The sequence below is a fragment of the Lissotriton vulgaris genome, chromosome 6 (genome assembly GCF_964263255.1).
Source record: "Lissotriton vulgaris chromosome 6, aLisVul1.2, whole genome shotgun sequence".
Classification (NCBI taxonomy): Eukaryota; Metazoa; Chordata; class Amphibia; order Caudata; family Salamandridae; genus Lissotriton; species Lissotriton vulgaris.
The window spans coordinates 1,154,825,010-1,154,842,641 of record NC_141694.1 but is presented as its reverse complement, the minus strand read 5'-3'; the positions used below and the strand labels follow the sequence as shown (position 1 = coordinate 1,154,842,641).

At 47.6% G+C, this 17,632-nt stretch overlaps 1 protein-coding gene across 8 annotated transcripts in view; it reads right to left on the bottom strand.

The window, feature by feature from the left end:
- Positions 1–17,632, bottom strand: part of MAP4K3 (mitogen-activated protein kinase kinase kinase kinase 3) — a 1,209,829-nt gene that overhangs the window by 339,333 nt on the left and 852,864 nt on the right. For all 8 annotated transcript variants that reach the window (XM_086927230.1, XM_086927231.1, XM_086927232.1 and 5 more), the window contains one exon: positions 5,177–5,280. In XM_086927230.1, coding sequence (XP_086783356.1) covers positions 5,177–5,280 — 104 coding nt within the window. The remainder of the gene's footprint in view (positions 1–5,176; positions 5,281–17,632) is intronic.

Sequence of the window (17,632 nt, the reverse complement as noted above, 5' to 3'; positions counted from 1 at the left end):
AGCACAGAGACTGGGGTCCCAATTTGTAGGATCCCAATCAGACTGGTCAAGAAAAACATAATGATACCCAGCAAAAAGTACGGGTGACCATGAAAGCAGATCTTAATCTCCAACACAAGGGTACACCAGTAGCCAATCGTGGGGGTACCAAAGTACTTACTATGTCAATTTACGGGAGAAAGCACAGTTGATGGGGTCCCCATTAGCAGGATCCCAACAAACTAGGTCAAAAACACATTGACAGCATCCACAAAGTGGGGGTAACCATGAAAGCAGATCCGACTCTCCTACAGGATGCAAAGATGGCCTATACAGAATGTTGGTTGCCACTAACAGAGTTACATTGTGCACCATATTTGCAACAACTGGTGGACATCTACATGATCTGCACGCACTGATGTTCTTGTCGGACTACAGTGGCTATCATCACCAGAATACCCACCAGATGGCATTAAAAACTGACAATAGTATGAGGCAGCTAGTAAGAGGACAGTAAGAGGACAGGTCACAGGTGTGACTGAGCACACGGTGATGAGTAGCCTGGTAATGAGAGGGAGTTATTATTATTGACAATTTTGAGGGGTCATCCAAGGCGTTAGGAACTGCCATGAGGTTGTTCAATGTACATATGGCATTCACTTCGCAACTGGAAACCTTGTGTGTAGCCAAAATGCCAACTTTCATTCTGACATTAAAATTGCTGGCTCCTTCAGCGAAACAGGAGCAGGAATACAGCATTAAATAGCCCTATCAGAAGTTTTTTCAGCAGAGTCCTGGGAGGGGAATATTTGTAAAGGGTCCTGCAGTGGCAACAGGGTATATTATGTCATTGTCAATGTCACTGCAATTCCATATGTTGTCAAAGTGGCCTCCTCTCTTTGAGTAGCGATTACAGGCATGCAAGTGGCTGCTCTTGAGCAGTGGTGTATGAGTTACTTACCTTCGGAAACGATGTATCTGGTAGAGATGATTCTAGCCGCAGATTCCTTCACGTAGAATTATCCCCAGGTGGAGACTGGATCTCGAAACTTTTTTGCCACAGCTTCCCTGCGCGCCGGGGGGGCAGGGCGACATCACGCGACTCCGCCCAGGCGTCATCCGCGTATGTGACCTCAGCGCCACCAGATAAGAAACTGTGGAAGCATGGGAACAGTGTGCGAAGAGCAGAAAATCGGAAAGAAATGGTGACTAACAACACCACACTGAGTAGTGTCAAAACCGCAGAACCCAAAGGCAGGGAAAGAAGAAAGAACAAGCAGAGCCCTGCGAAGCAACCCTGCCAGCACATAGACTGCCTCCCACTCCTGTGCCCCAGAGGCAAGCAACATGCGTGAAAGTCATGGCACACGTAGTAACCTACCACCCTCATCCAAAGCAAGGTAGGGGACCAGTCCAAAGACAGACAGGGACAACAAACCTCCAAGCCACCCCAACATAAAGGGCATCCACCCATAAGGGACAAGGATAGCAATGGATGGAGGGGAGGGGAGGACAGGGATAGAAAGCAATCCCCCCCCAAACCTGGAGTAGCCAGAGCGGCAGGGCCCTGGAGCGCTTGAACCCCAGCCTCTAAAGAAGCAAGGGTGGAATGAACTGCCCAAGATGGAGCCACCCGCCAAAAACAAGGAAACCACTCACAGGAGACACAGCCCCCCACCGGGAGGCGAGTACTGAAGACCTGCCCAAGGGCCCTCGCAGAATAGGGGAGGAAGGGCGGGCCGTGAAGGAATCTGCGGCTAGAATCGTCTCTACCAGATACACGTTACTGAAGGTAAGTAACTCGTACATCTGATAGAGACTAATTGTCACAGATTCCTTCACGTAGAATAGATACCCTAGCAATACCCCCTGGGAAGGAGGGTCTGCTAAAGGACCCCAGCAGTCAATACAGAACAGAGTGCCCCACAGGGGACCAGATCCTTGCACCAGGCAGAACCTCGTCCCTGCCAGGCAATGGGAACCCCTCCAAGCAGAACCCCACCGACCCCAAGAGGATGTTGGAGGGAGAAGAAGGCTGGAGAGGCCCGTACACTCACAGTAGAGAAACCAAGGGCAAGGTCGGAGAGGCCGAAGCACCGCACTCCCCCACAAGGCAACATAGCTTCCGCCCAATGCCAAGACAGGAAGGGAGCAAGAAGAAGAAGCCTAATAGAAGCAAGGGAAAAGAAGGTGAACCCACTCCAGATGGAGAGCAACTGGCCACCCAGAACAGCGCCAACAGTCAAAAGCCGCAAGAAGTACCGCCCGAGGCCGCAGGAAGGCCGAGTAGGCGGCGCCTGGCAAGGGAGAACACAGGATCATTGCAAACCTCAGGACAGGAGCAGGGAGAGAAGGAGATGCCCGGGCACACCACTACGAGTGGCCACGCACATGACCTCAAGAAGCAAAAGCAACCTACATAAACGCCATGGAGAACAGGCTCCCAAGGGCGACCAGAACCCCCTAGCAGAGCGCAAGCCATATGACAGCTACCACTACCCCACATAGGGTACGTTAAGTCCCAAAATATGGGAACCCTCTTTGGAAAAACTTCTGCAGCAGAGGTAAAACAAAAGAGCCACATGGAAAAAAACACCCCCGCAAAAGGTTTGACAAGCAGCCCAAGCAAAGCAGAACGCCTAATCTCAGGGCCAAGTCTGCGCACCAACTCCGGCAGAACGCACACACATAATCAACAAAAGGGCCGTCCAGCAGCCAACAATGCCAAAGTCCAAATGAAGGGCGCAAATGGCCAGAAAACACACTCCACAGCCACAACAACCGGCCTAAGAAGGCCCAGAATCAGCCCAACTCAGGATTCACTGAGAAGGGGACGGAGGAGGAGGAGGAGGACGGAGCCCCGCCAAGAGCCTGTGGATGGCGGAGTCGGCCGGGGCATGGAACAACAGGCTGCCATCAAACGGAAGGTCGATGAGTCGCTCCCGAATATTCTCAGGGAAAACTCTGTCCCGAAGCCAAGCATGGCGACAGAGCCCTGGTGGAGGACCTCCAAGAGATGGTCTGCCAGAAAGTGAGCCACCGGGTCACCCATGCGCAGGATGCCCAAAGCCGTGGACACTGCGTGAGCGAAGGCCGCACCCGCCTCCGCAGGGCCCCACGGCAGTGAAAGCAGGTCCTCCGTGGGTGACAGCTGCAAACTAAGGCGGCCGTCCCGAGGCCAAGTGGGACGGGCAAGGGCCAGACCTGGAAGTCAGACGGAGTCAAAGAATGAAGGACCTGCCGCTCTTCTGACAAACACCTCTGCCTCAGGAAGTGCGGGGAGCCGCCCTTCGACGCTGGTGAAAAAGACACTACACGGCGGCCAGTCTCTGGAGAGGACAACACCAATATACATCCTGCCTCCGGAGAAGAGGGAGCGTCCGAAGACGAATCCGAGGTAAGACCCCTGCGCGGAGCCGTAGAGTCCACCGCCTGAGGCACGACATCGGCACAGCGTCACCGGACAAGGTTCCTCCAAGTCACCCCGCACCGGAGACCGAAGTGGAGCTGGAGCCGAACTGGCCTTGGGGAGGCACCGGGATGATGCCGACTCGACCCCCACCGAGGCAGACACCTGCCTGGGGGAAAGAGACGGGCCCGGGGAGTGACACGAAGCCCTCCGCCAGCCACGGCACAGAATGAGGCGTAGATCGCCCGGCAACACATGTGGCGGTGCCAGAGACGATTCAGCCTCCGACTCGCCCTCCGACTCGGCAGCCGCCTGTAGGAAGGGACGAGAGGGGCCCAGAGAGGGACGAGGAGGGTCCACCGACCCCTGTGGCTCCGCATGATCCAGGTACCGCTGGCTCCGTAGCGGCGTCACCTCAGCCTTATACAGGAACACCTTTTCAAAGGACCGAGAGGGGCTCGGGGATGCGACCCGATGTCCGGCGACCTCCTGCGCATCATCGGGACTCCCGCAGGAGTTTGCGGCGAGGTAGTGTTGCCGTGGCTTGAAGGAGGTGCCCCGGAGGAGCCGCACCCCAACAGCACCACATCCTCCAAGCTTGGATCCGAACCAGTCAACGCCCCAGGAGGGGACGCCAGCGAGGCCTGCAAAGCCGCCGCGTATATCTCCATCTGGACTCTCGACGCCCCAACACCAGGAAACGGTGGATAGGACGACAAGCGGGGCCGCATCACCCGCGGAGAGTCCACGCACCCGGCAGGCCGGAAACCAGCCCCCGGGGACCAACTGCGACACTTACCCACCCGGGAGCGATGCTCAAATGACATCGGAGAAGGGTGAGGACGACGGCCACGGCTGTATCTGAAGCCGCTGCTGAAGCAGACCGAGGGGAGGACCCCGACCTGGAGAGACACACCGAGATAAGTTTTCATCCGGCGCTCCCGCCGCAACTTCAACTGTTGGCACGCCACACAATCAGTGGTGCCGGATCCTCCCCCAAACACCACATACAAATGAGGTGAGAGTCCGTCGCCGACATAAGACGCCCACAAAACGTGCACGATATGAAGCCCAAAGGCCTTTGCACACTGTTCCACCAAAAGAAATGGAAGAAAAAAGGGCCCCAAACAGGCCCATAGCAAGGACCGGATCCGCGTTGCACGCCGAAAAGGAAAAAACTGACGTAGGTGCGCCGGGGCGGATCCTATGTGACCTCGCTGACGTCACATACGTGGAAGACGCATGGGCGAAGTAGCGTGATGTCGCCCCGGCGCGTAGGGATGCTGTGGCAAAAAACTTTCCGGATCCAGTCTCATGCCTGGCTAGAATTCTTAGTGAAGGAATCTGCGGCAAGTAGTCTCTATCAGATGTTGGAGATTATCATGGGTGCTAGGCTAAAGAAGTAAGCACCCAATCAGTATGAGCAACTTAGAACCCCGGTAGAGATGGTGGATATAGCAGCAGAGGGTGAACACAATCAAGAAGATGAAACCCGCAAATGGCTTCATGAGTTAAGGAAGACTGAATGGATAACCAATACCCCCACAAATAAAATTGGGGCAAGAGAAAAAAACACTCCAGGTAAGGTAGTCATCCAGAGCAAAGCCAAGCTCCACCTATTAGCATCCCCCTTGGAATCTAAAAGAAGCATAAAGTGACTAACAGTATACAAAAATGTGGCTTAGTAGTACTTACCTTTCACTTATTACAAAACTAAAACTAGCCATTTAAAAAAAATAAAACAATGTTGCAATTTCAGTTTAGCAATGCCAACTGTTGCAGTCTTACCTTAATTAACATAAACTTCTGCATTGGTTCAACCCATTCTAACAAAACAATACTTGATTGTAGTGCTCCACAGAGATATTTATGACCAGTGTATGGATTCCTCACTGCAAACAGAAGAACATGCTGATTAACAGGCACATTCATTTACATGTATTTAAACCTACTTTAGTAATGGAATACTAAATTATAAAAGTGTGTGCAACATATGACACTAAAAATACACATAAAGTTGGTAGAATTAAGACTTCCAACAATACAAACAATGCTATTTTAGACAATAACCTAAATATGTAATTCCCACAAAAATATTTTAAAACAATTAAAACATTTAATTTGCCCTTTCTTTCAAAATTGCTTTAAAGTAAATTCCTCTTTTTACACCAAATGAGAATAAGAAGTCATTTGCCAAATACTTCGAACATAGTTAAATGAAGCTGACATAATGAAATTCCAAAGACACATTCTACAAATCAAGTGTTTTACATTTTTCATAAGCACAATGAAAAAAGTTTTACCAAACACATAGATCTTTACCGAATTTCTTAATTTCATAGTTCTGCTTACAGCTCCTGAAAACTGCATACATTTCTAGTTCTGCCACACTAGTAAAATTTACCTTTCCCATTACGTTATTTTCTGTTTCTTCTATGAAAATGGCAACATTGGGAGGGGGGGTTTGTTACAGTTTGAAAATCAAAATCTCATCAGATGGAATCTCAATCTCGAGCAAGGAAATAAAAACATTCGCTTTTGCACCGCCTTGTCACAATCATTTCTGGAGACCAGTGGCCATCTCTTTGAGTCCCATGCCCCAGCAATAACAGAGTAGGAGGGCTAGGTCAAAATCAACAGATGGAGGGTCTCTCATCTGCTTGGCCATAGAGTGAAGGTGCTTTCAGTACTGAAGAATAAAAACAAAATCAGGCATGGTTGAAAACACTTAGGACCAGCTCCACACTTATACCTATACCTATGCTTCAACACACATTTTATTCCAGATTTAATTTAATCACATGGACTCGCGAACATGTTACTTACCTTCAGTAACGCTTTTTCTGGTGGATACAGTATCTGCCTATGGATTCTTCACCTTTTGATTTACTCCCATGTGCAGCATTCCACAGAAACTTTTCTCCATAGCTCTCCCACGTCGATGAAAGCATCACAAAGAAACCCCTCCACATACGACTGTGTGATGTCATCGGAGCCATAAGACCTAGTCCCTGTGCTGACATCAGTTACACCCATTTTTCCATGCCTTCGAGGTGAATGGGCAAACCAACAACATTTCACATGTACACACAGTATACACAACCAATTAAAACTGGAAATTCTAAAATATTGACTGTCCTAGTGACCAGTATCACAATAATAAAATACCTAAATGACAAGATAATCAATCTGTGTAAACAAACAGCCAACAGGGAGGCGGGTGGGTCAGCGAGGAATCCACAGGAAGATACTGTATCCACCAGAAAAAGTGTTACCGAAGGTAACTTGCTCTTCTGATGGATACATTTGTCTGTGGATTCCTCACCTTTTGAATGGAATCCCCAAGCAGTCCCGCACCCGGTGGAGGGTGCCTGCCTACCAATACCAAAAAAAATTCTAGCACAGAAGGTGCAAAGTGTTTGTCCCTCCTCACCGAGTCTAAGTAATAATGCTTTGCGAGAGTGTGGAGGGAGGCCCAAGTTGCCATCTTGCAGATGTCTAAAACAGGGACACCTCTAGCTAAAGAAGAAGACTTAGCCCAGGTGGAATGAGCTTGTATTATAATTATTTTTTTTACCGAGTTTTACATAGCGCAAACTTGACCTGAATCGGGTATCAGAGCGCTTTACATAACACCAGTTGCATTACATGAGGACACAAGAACAGTAGAGGGTGTACCCGATGCCATAGAACAGGCAACGGCACAAGGGAGAAGACTTAAATGGGCCAAGATTAATGGAGACACATTTTACTTCAATCTTGTAACGAAAGGCCAAAAACAACTAAATGACTGCCTGGATGAAAATAAGGGCGGCCAAACTGTGGTCAGGGCCTTTGAAGAAATCGCCCAACTCGGGGATACCCTAATGAAATCCTCCACAGGAGCTAAACTGCCTCAGACGCCACGCTGGTTTGATCATGATTGCACCAAGGCACTGAAAGACCTGAAAAAATGCCTTGCTGGTCAACCAAAGGACTAAGTTAAAATAGCGGCCAGCAGATCCTATTACAAAAAAGCCCTGAAAGTGCGCAAAAGAACTTTACAAAAACAAGCATGGGAGGATCTAAGGGAAGCAGCAGAGAGAGGTGATCTCACGAAATTTTGGAGAGTTATCAACGACCCGTGTTTTAAAGATCAGAGGGGGCCAGATATAGTGAATACAATTCTCCCTGAACAATGGTACAATCACTATCTGAGCCTGTACAATCACACTGGGATGGTCTTGCAAGAGGAAGGCGCAAAAATAGCAGTACCCGCAAGCTTAGACTTTTCGCTGGGAGAAGTAAAATCAGCAATTCAAGGGCTCTCAAAAAACAAAGCGTCAGGCCCTGATGGCATCCCCCCTGACCTTTATTTGAGCAATATTGACTTGTGGGCACCCATTCTTACTAGGGTCTTGAACGAAGCAGTAGTGGCAGGACTGCCTCGCTCTTGGTCCTCGGCAGTCATCGTCCCAATCCATAAGAAGGGCAGCCGGGACGACCCCCAATGCTATCGTCCTATATCATTAATAGATGTAACGGCCAAGGTCTTGGGACGGGTGATTTTAAATCGTCTACAAATTTGGGCTGAGGACAACCACATTTTAACAGATGTACAATATGGGTTCAGAGAGGGGAGATCCACAACAGATCAATGCCTAAACTTGTACCTCCTCACTGCCAAATATACTATTGCTGCCAAAGGGACTATCCATATGGGCTTTATGGATCTCTCAGCGGCCTTCGATCGTGTCAACAGACAGAAGCTATGGGCCCTGATGATCTCTCTGGGGGTGGATCAAGGGCTAGTTGACACATTGAAGGCATTACATTGGGAGACTACAGCTTCTGTCCGCTATAACAAAGAAGGAATGAAGACAGAGCCCTTTCCTTGTACAAGTGGTGTCTGGCAGGGCTGTATATTGGCTCCTTTTTTATTTTCATTGTATATCAATAACTTGGACCGAGAACTCATGAAGTTGGGAGTAGACTCCCCCCAAATAGGCCAGCGTTCGGTACCCGTCCTCTTGTATGCGGACGACGCAGTGTTGCTAGCCCGCACCTCATTGGGTTTACAAAAGCTAATTGATGGTTTCGTTAAATTCATGAATTCACTGGATCTCTCAGCTAACCTGGATAAGTCCTTTGTCATGTCCACAGGTACTAACACAAAAAAGGACTTTTCACATAGCATAGGACAACATAAACTAGGAAGAGTTAAGTCCTTCTCTTATCTAGGCGTGCTTTTCGATGAGAAACTGGAATTTAGAAACCTGGTTGAAAAACACGCAGTCAAACTGGTGACCTCAACGGGTGCCATAATGGCATACAGGAGGAGGCTAGGTAGATGGTCACCGGAACAGATTCTGAACTTATATAGAGCGGTCTCCTGTTCCAAGGTGTCATACGGGGCAGAAGTTTGGGGCTGCAAAATCAACCATGTGCACCAGATACAAGCGGAGGAAAATACATTTTTTAAAAGACTATTAAAGGTCCCTCAGAGCACCTCCTCATACATAACACACACGGAATTGGGCGAGCCATATATTGAAGCCAGAATTATGGTGCGACTCATCCTGGCCTGGATAAAGATCTGGACTAACCCAGAGGCCGGCCTCAGCAGACAGATCATTAAGGATTGCCTGAGCCGGGATAGAGGGGGACAGATCCCGTGGCTCAAATATGTAAAAGACACCATGGAAGGAATTGGTTGCAAGAATCTGTTCTCTGAGCCGGAGTCCATGACCAACCTGAATAAAATTTCGGTTAAAAAACTTTTCACTGCTTGGGCATCCGCCAGAAGAGCCCACGCTGAAACTAGGAAAACATCCGTTGTGGCCCATAGTCTACTAAAAACAACGCCTGGAATGGAACCATACCTAGCGGTGATGCACAGGAAAGATTCTATATGACTAGGTTCCGACTGAATCTCCTTCACCATTTATTGGCTGTTCCTGCAGGCTTCACACGCTCGGTAGAGTTGAAGGGTACCTGCGGCTGCGACACTAGGTCTCCCTCCGCAGGATACCCTTCACTTTCTTTTATTATGTCCTTTTTACTCAGTTCCCAGACGGAAGTTTTTAGTAAGGATCTTGAAAAACAAAAAATAGAGACATGCTACAGCAGCCCTCCTTTTTCTGCAAAAAGCCTCAGACCCATATACTCTACTCTGTATTATAAGTTTTATTAAGGTGGCCATGAGATTAAGGAACACCAGGGAAACATCGGCCCACATTAATCCATGGACTAAATCAAGGTCTGTATAAAATTCCCAATGATCTAATGTTCATTTCGCCCCTTTTTTTAGACTTATTTTTATTGTTCTTAAAATGTCTTTTAAAAATGCTTTTTAAATACTGTATGTATGTATTTTTATGCTCTTTAATGGTATTTTTTTAAGTACCGAATAAAGATATTTGAAAAATAAACATGAGGACACATTCATTTTTGTTAGGCATGGAGAGATTAAGTTATTCGCCCAGAATCACAGGATGTTCAGCATCATTGCCGAGACTCAAACCCATTTCCCCAGATTCGATGTCGACCACCTTAGCCCTTTGGCCAACTCCTCTCCCTCCTGTATACCTTCAGGAGGCTGGCTATAAGAACAGGGTTTTTCGATATAGGGAGAATAAAGGGACGCTCAGCTAGTATCTAACACAAGTTCTTTAGGTGTAGAGAATGAATGGTGGGGCTAGTTGGAGAGAGGATAAGCCCTATAACCTCTAAAGAGCATGCTATTTAGAGAACAGTACGTTTAGCAGAAAAGATTAAAGTATCAACTGCACACAACAATAGAGTAACACAAAATTACAGATGCCCTGGTAGACATGAATACACTTCAAGTATAGTTGTCAGAGAAACCACAAAGTTTTTAAGAGAGGTATCTTCATTTAATGTCTTTTGTTGCAGCCGACACGTGTTTCGTCGCAGTGATAAGCGACTCATCAGGGCTGGGAAAGATACAAACAAATGAGTGTGTAGCGTACAGTATAACAACATTTGAATCAAATCATTTGTTGCATGAAGTGACTTGGTGAGGGTGATGCCTTAATCTAACCACGAACATGGTGAATAGCACATCATTCGTCTTATAGTGGAAACCAAGGATGCGCACTATTGTGCCGATGGGGTGAGTAAAAAGTGGTGTGATTAACTTGTGATCTGGGAGGGAGATAAGTGAGAAAATTGGTCCTGGTCATGGAGAAGACCAGATACAAAGAACAGTTGATGAGAGTCAGAGAAATCACGAGACGTTGGTAGGTGACAATACATAGGTACAAAAATCAAAACATTCTTGGTGCTAGTGTCGAGGTCTACCTATAGGCCTCTAATACGCAGTGCGTGTCATACCTGTGTACTTCAAGGAGAAGAAACAGAAAGGTCTGAAAATGAAAGGACGGAACAGAAGGAGAACCTAGGTCAAGAATTCAAGGACGTCCATCGTAGAGAATATGATGAGCCAGAAAATAAACCAAAAGAGTGCTCACCGCTTAGCCGGTGATACTTCCGACCCGGCCGGGCTCAAGACCAGGTTGAGTTTAAAAGTCCTCGATAAGGACTTTCGATTCAATGTAAATGTAAATGTAAATGTATAGGCATTTATATAGCGCACTACTTACCCGTAGGGTCCCAAGGCGCTTCGACCGCTGCGAAACCCTTCCTGGCTTCCCTGAGAGATGGTCCCTTAATGGGTATCTCCAGGGTGAGACCAGGCATCCCCGGTGGTCTGGTGGGGCCGTTAGTGAAGATGAGGCAAGCTAATGCCCAGAGTTGCCGAGTGTGAACACTGATCAGAGTGGGCACCGAGGCGAGAGAATTATCGAGTCCGCTGACCCTGGTCCAGAAACCTGCCGCGCCGGGAATCGAACCCTGGTCCCGGGCCGTCCTCTGCTCTCGGGTCTGCCGCCTCTAACCAGTGAGCCACACTACTTCACCGTGTGAAAACAATAAAACAAAAAAGGGGCAGGGAAGGAGAAAGGAGAAAAGTGAAAGCAAGGTTAGCTTCAGTAAAGTAAGGTCAGTTAACATGTATTCATTGTGTGGAGTCGAGGGTGTAGTCGTCACACCCAATCTCAGGCACTCGGGTTCAAGTCCTGGTGATTCGGTTCCAAAAGCAAATAAGAGTAAGGAGTTATCGTGGGTTGACTCAGCGGGAGAAATGGATCAAGTAGGCTGTGGGATTAAAGGAAAAAGGGATCCGCCACATCATTAATTGAGTGGTAGACAAGTATTCACACATTGGTGAGCGAGAAAAACATCACATGATCCTCTTGCGTGTAGGTCCAGTGTACAGAGGGTAAAAGTGTTTTTTACCTAATAAAAGGACGATTCAAACAGGATATCCCGCTGATATTGTACAAGTTGGTAGAGCGAGTAAACTCCTGTGAGTTAGGTATCCTGTGGTGCGACAAAAGCAGAAACAAAGCATCGGTTACGCTTGCTTTTGTTCTGTCACTGTTCTTCCGACAGCATGTTAAGTAGAAAAACAGCAGGTTTGGGCATGGGGTGAAAGGGATTTACCCAGTCAGGGTGGTTCCTCACGTGACTAGCTTCAGTGCGGCCGTGCGCGATAATGTGTTCCAGGTTAGGACACGTGACACGTGACCCGTGGCCCGGAAGTGAATAAATACTAATCCGCGTCTGGACCCGGATGGGGGCAACTAAACCGCGCGATGTTAAAGTGGAAAACAAAATAAATAATGTAGTAGTAAATGGACTCCTTACCCCAAAGTAGTTAGGAAAAGAAAAAGGAAAGGAAATGAAAACATCAGATCGTTAACCGAAAGCTCCTTCTGTGTGTTGCTACGAGAAGTGATCTTTCTTTTGTAAAATTAGAAATTTCTTACATCCGTGATATGCAGTGACATCCTGTTTCTATTAAATACATGATGTAATCACACAGATAAATTAACGGCAATGTTGCAATTATGTATGGGTGTACAGTTGTAAAAACGTGTTCATTATTAGTTTCATAGATTCCTCGATGCAAAAATTGCGACACAGTTCATGTAGCAATACGTAACCTCAAAGAACATCAAAGGTACTGCGTTCAACAACCGCCCTGTGAGCAGTTGGAGTACAAGGAATATAGCCAACGTTAAAGAGGTTGCTTTAAACATAACTACTATTTTGGAAATTGACAACATCGTTACAAATTATAGTCAGAATTAACAACGTTACAGTACAGTAAAGCACATATTTGAAAGGCAACACTGGATGCATAAAAAAGTGTCAAGATAAAAGACACTTAATCCGAGATGTGTCTGATTCAAAAGGCCATGCATATGTATGAAAATCCAAACACAAATACGGATTTGTCTAATATCCTTGTCGATCCTAGTCTCCCAAGAAATATTGCAGCTCATGATCGAAATTAAGACCATGTTCCACCGTACGGAGACGCAAAATCCATGTCGCTTCTAGGCGTCTAAGCCTAAGTTCTCTATTGCCACCCCGTGGGGTGGATGGCACATGATCGATTCCGAAGAAAGAGACTCTTTTATCAATATCCTGAGCGTGGCATGCCGCCGCATGCAAAGCCACAGGATATTTAGGATCTTGCTTGTGTATGGCCCTCACATGTTCAGATATGCGGTCTTTAAGTGGACGGATTGTGCTACCCACATAGTACTTGTCCCAATTGCCCTAAATGATGTATACTACAAAACGTGTGGTGCAATTGATGTTGGTCTTGATAGTGTAGATTTCTTTTTTGGGGCCTAGGAACTGTTTTGTGCCATGTTTGGCCCACTGACACATGGAACAGAAACCACATTTGTAGAACCCCAGGTTTCGGGGTGTTAGTCTAGTGGTTGTCGGGTCATTTCTCGGAATAGTGGGGCTGAGTCTGTTTTTTAGAGTCCTGCCCCTCCTGAACGTTATTTGCGGATATTCAGAAATAAGTTCAATAAGCTTTTGTCAGCTTTCAATATAGCCCAGTGTTTGGTGACACTTCTGCGGATTGAATGATGTATACTGGTGAATTCCATTATCATCCATTCTTGTCCTGCCCCAGTTTGTGCCTTGGTTCGTGTTTTGAGTGTCTCTGGCCTCTTGATCTTTCTGATTCTCTGTGTAGCTTTGTGTAAGGAGCTCTCTGTGTAGCCCCTCCTTCGGAATCTATTCGGCCTTTCTCGCAAGTTGTTGGTAAATACTGCATCATCACTGCAATTCCTACGTGCTCCTAGAAATTCACCGAAGGGTATGGCCTGTATTTGATGTGGTGGGTGCAAGCTGGTAGCATGTAAGATTGTGTTGCAGGCAGTGCTTTTCCTGAAAAGCTTGCTCTGTAGGGTGTCATTCTGAACGTACATTTCTACATCGAGAAATTCAACCCTGGTGGGGCTGGAAGCCATAGTAAAACTCTTTTCCCATGTATTGTTATTAAGATGCATGTGGAAATTCTGTAGGAGTTCCTGAGAACCTGACCAGAGGAGGATACAATTGTCAATGAACCTTCCCCAAAATATTATAGAGTCCACAAAAGGGGCACCTTTCGGTCCCCAAATTAGATTTTTTTCCAGTGCGCCCATAAACAAATTAGCCCTTTTTCTGCCTGTACCATGTATTGTCGAAAATAAAATAGTTATTTTCAAGAATGAGCTTCATCATGGCTATGAGCATGTTGGTGTGCTGCCACATGGTGGCAGGTCTATTCTGTAGCATTTTGGTAATCACTTCCATGCCCAGATTGGGTACAATACTAGTGTAAAGAGCTACAACATCCAATGTTGCTCAAATAGCCCCTGTCTGGCAATGTAAATCAGAGAGTGTGTTAAGAATATGTTTAGTATCCTGGATATAAGAAGGAAGATTGCGCACTAGCTGTCCCAGGAAGAGGTCCTCATATTCTGCAAGTCTCTTCGTGGGGCCACCCATGCCGGATATGATCGGCCTTCCAGGTGGAAAAGGCATGTGTTTATGTACCTTGGGCTGTGTGTACAACCAAGGATGAGAGGGTCTAAATACTTTGAGAAATTCTTCATCACTAAGTAATCCTGCCTCTTTCCAAGTGCTCAATTTTTTGTTGTTTCTTAATGGTTAACTGGCTCATGGGGTTGTAATCAAGTCGCTTGTAGCACGTGGTGTCCTGAAGCTGACCAAGGATCTCACCATGGCAGTCATCTTTATTCATAACCACCACGTTGCCACCCTTATCTGATTCCCTTATGATAATGTCAGGATCCTTGACAAAAAGACTGAGTGCCACCCGTTCCCCTAGAGTGAGATTGTCCTTATATTTGAAAGTATTGAGATCCCTGCTGTTGTCTAGTTTCTCAATTTCCTCCAAAATTTGTTTGTGGAAATTGTCAATGGCATTCCCTCCTGGTAAAGTGGGAATCCATTTGGATTTGGACCTGAGCACACTGACAATGCTGAAGTCTGATTCAATGTTCAGTTCCTCAAAGTCTTTCCATATCGTATGGTGTGTGCTCCTGATCTGTAAGAGAAAGAAGTAGCGGGGTTGCTTCTATGTCATTGATTGAAAGTGTGTCACAGAAATGGCCGCATAGCCGCTCGGCTCCGTGAGCCCTCTCTCCGTGCATGCCCATCCTGTTGTTCGTTCTGGCCTAAAAAGGTATAATTGGATACTAGAAGGTGAGCGCTCACTTACCGCCTGCTCCTGAGATTCCTGCGTGCTGTGAAACCGGAGAATTCCCCACCCATTGCTCAGCGGCGCGTGCAGCGACGAAGCCGGGGTGTCGAATGCAACGGGCGGCCGGCGGCGATCGCAACCACAGCGGCCGCCTCTGGTGGTGTGGAGTCGGTCGGAGGGTGCCGTGGTCTTGGAGTGCCGCTTAAGGCAGCATCAGCCAGGTCCCTTGTCGAAGAGCCTTGGGGGCCCGTGGAGCATACTGGAGTCGAGGGGGGTGCGTGGCTCCTGGCCCCCCTCTTCGGACTCCGTGCCCGGACGTAACCAAGGGTTGCCCAGAGACAGGCGGGCAGCCCCCAGGGAGCGGTAGGGTCTTTTGTTTAGCCTTTTGGTGGCTCTCCCTGGGGAACCCGCCTCATAACTTTGAGTTCCGGGCGTACATTTAGCGGCGCCCTGAGCTGGGGCCGGTCCTCGCTGTGAGGTGCAGAGGTACGGGCCGAACTGACGAAGATGGCGGCTGACACCCCTCAACATGGTCCATGTCCCGATCGGATGGCTGCTGTAAACATGGTGACGGGATGCTGGCGGCGCACAATGGAGCCCATACCCAAAGATGTCCTGGCCGCCTTAACAGATCTACGTGAGTCCCTGATCTGTAACGTCGGGGGCCTGGATCGAAAAATGGCCGCCATTGCTGCTTCGCCGCTCTGTGAGGACGCAGTCCGATTTCAATGGAGTGCCTCTGGGCCCGTTTTTACTTTCTTGGGGGGGACTTTGGCCCCGCCTGGATTCCGGGAATTGCTGAGAGACCTGGTTGCTTTGCCCCCCCTGGACAGTGCGGACGCACACGTGAATGCTTCTTGGGGACATATGCCTAACCTGAGCCAGGGGACGCTCTGCTGCTCTTCTACTCGGGTAGCCTCAACAACACCGCGGCTTTCACCGGACAGTGATATTTCCTCTTCATGGATGGTACTACTGTGCTTGGCCTTTGTGGAACCCGCGGGCGTGATACTTCCGCCCTTGGACTTTAGTTGCATACAACTGGATGGACTCGAGTTGCTGCCCCCTTTTTTAGTATTATTTGGGACTGCTTCGCTTAGATCCTCCAGATCCTTCAAAAAGTACTGTAATTTGCTTGACAAGGGATCATTGGGTGGCTCCGTTGTTAGACGAGGCCAGGGTGATGCACTTTAGATTTCGGTGGCCCTCACGTTAACTGACGGTGCTTTGGGTGTGGTGGTTGTATGTTTGATGTGCTTGGTACTTGACGCTCTCCCCGATCCTCCATTTTGCTTTTGGCCTTTCTCTATGTGTAGGGGTGATGGGCGGGGCCAGGTGGCGACTATGAGGGCCCTCCTCCATCCATACTCTTTGTCTCCTCGCTTCTCCTTTCTAAATTTCGGGTTCCATTAGGGCGACAGGCACGCGGCTGGGGGGTAGGCCTTGGCCTTCCGCGGGTGTGCAGGGTGGGGGTAGGGGGGTGGGGTTTGTCCGTTTTTTGTTTCCATGGCCCTTTAGTCTTCGTCTTTTTCTATAGTGTCGTCTCGTTCGTGGTTCCTGTGACGTGCATTGCTTTGAGGGGTGGGGACGGGGATTGCTCTCCATCGGATTTGTGCCAATGTATCTCCTGATTTGTGTGCCGTATCCCCACTACTTTGTCGGTATTTATGTTTATTGTGGATATCCTGATTTGCGTACTGTGTTGTAGGACCACGTGTGATTGTATGGCACTTCTTCAGTTCCCTATATTAAAAATGAACCTCTGTAATCCTGACTTCGGACCTGACCGTAAGCCCACATGTTGTCTCCTGATATATATATCGCTCCGGCTTTTGAATTGCTCTGATTTTTCGTATTGACTGCTACAATTTTACCTTGTTTCGCGGCCGGCCGTGAAGGTTGTAGGCCCGTACCTGTAATTGATTGCAAGACGAATAAAGGTTCAAAAAAAAAAAAAAAAGAAAGTGTGTCACAATCAAACTCAGTTGGGATGTTTTAGATGCTTTATTCGAAATTATATGATCCTCAAAATGCTTCTTCAATTTCAGCATGCAGATGAATTTGAACACATCTATTTTCAATTTACAAATATCAGTGTTTGCATAGGGATTGAAATTGAGACCTTTACTTAGAAGGGTAGTCATGTTAGGGGTTAGGTGTTTGGAGGAGAGGTTAATGGCTTGTACATCATCTTCCTGTGTGTCTAAGGGTTCTTGGTGGTGGTCTACCAGGTCATCTGTAATTTTGTGTTACTCTATTGTTGTGTGCAGTTGGTACTTTACATTTTTCTACCTTCAGGAGGCTGCTTCTTGGATAAGGGGTAGCAGATCTTGATGCCAAGGATGATCAACCTGGACAGCGTTCTTTTGTAAATGAAACTGTTTTAGTATTTTCCCGTTTAGCTGCACCTAGCTGAAAAATTCCACTGTAGGCATGTTCTAGCCCGGTAACGGAATGTACATAATGTTTCTTTATGCTTGTCGATTTCAGTCCCCTCTTCAACACTCCTAGCGACTGGGCAGACCGGGCTCTGCTCTGAGTGTATATGACTAAACAGTTATTGGTTTGTATTCTCTGTTTGACTGACTCTTCATTTGGTATGGAAGGCTGAGAGGTGGTCATTAGTGACCCGGGGGACCCTAATTGGGCCACTTCCTTCAGTT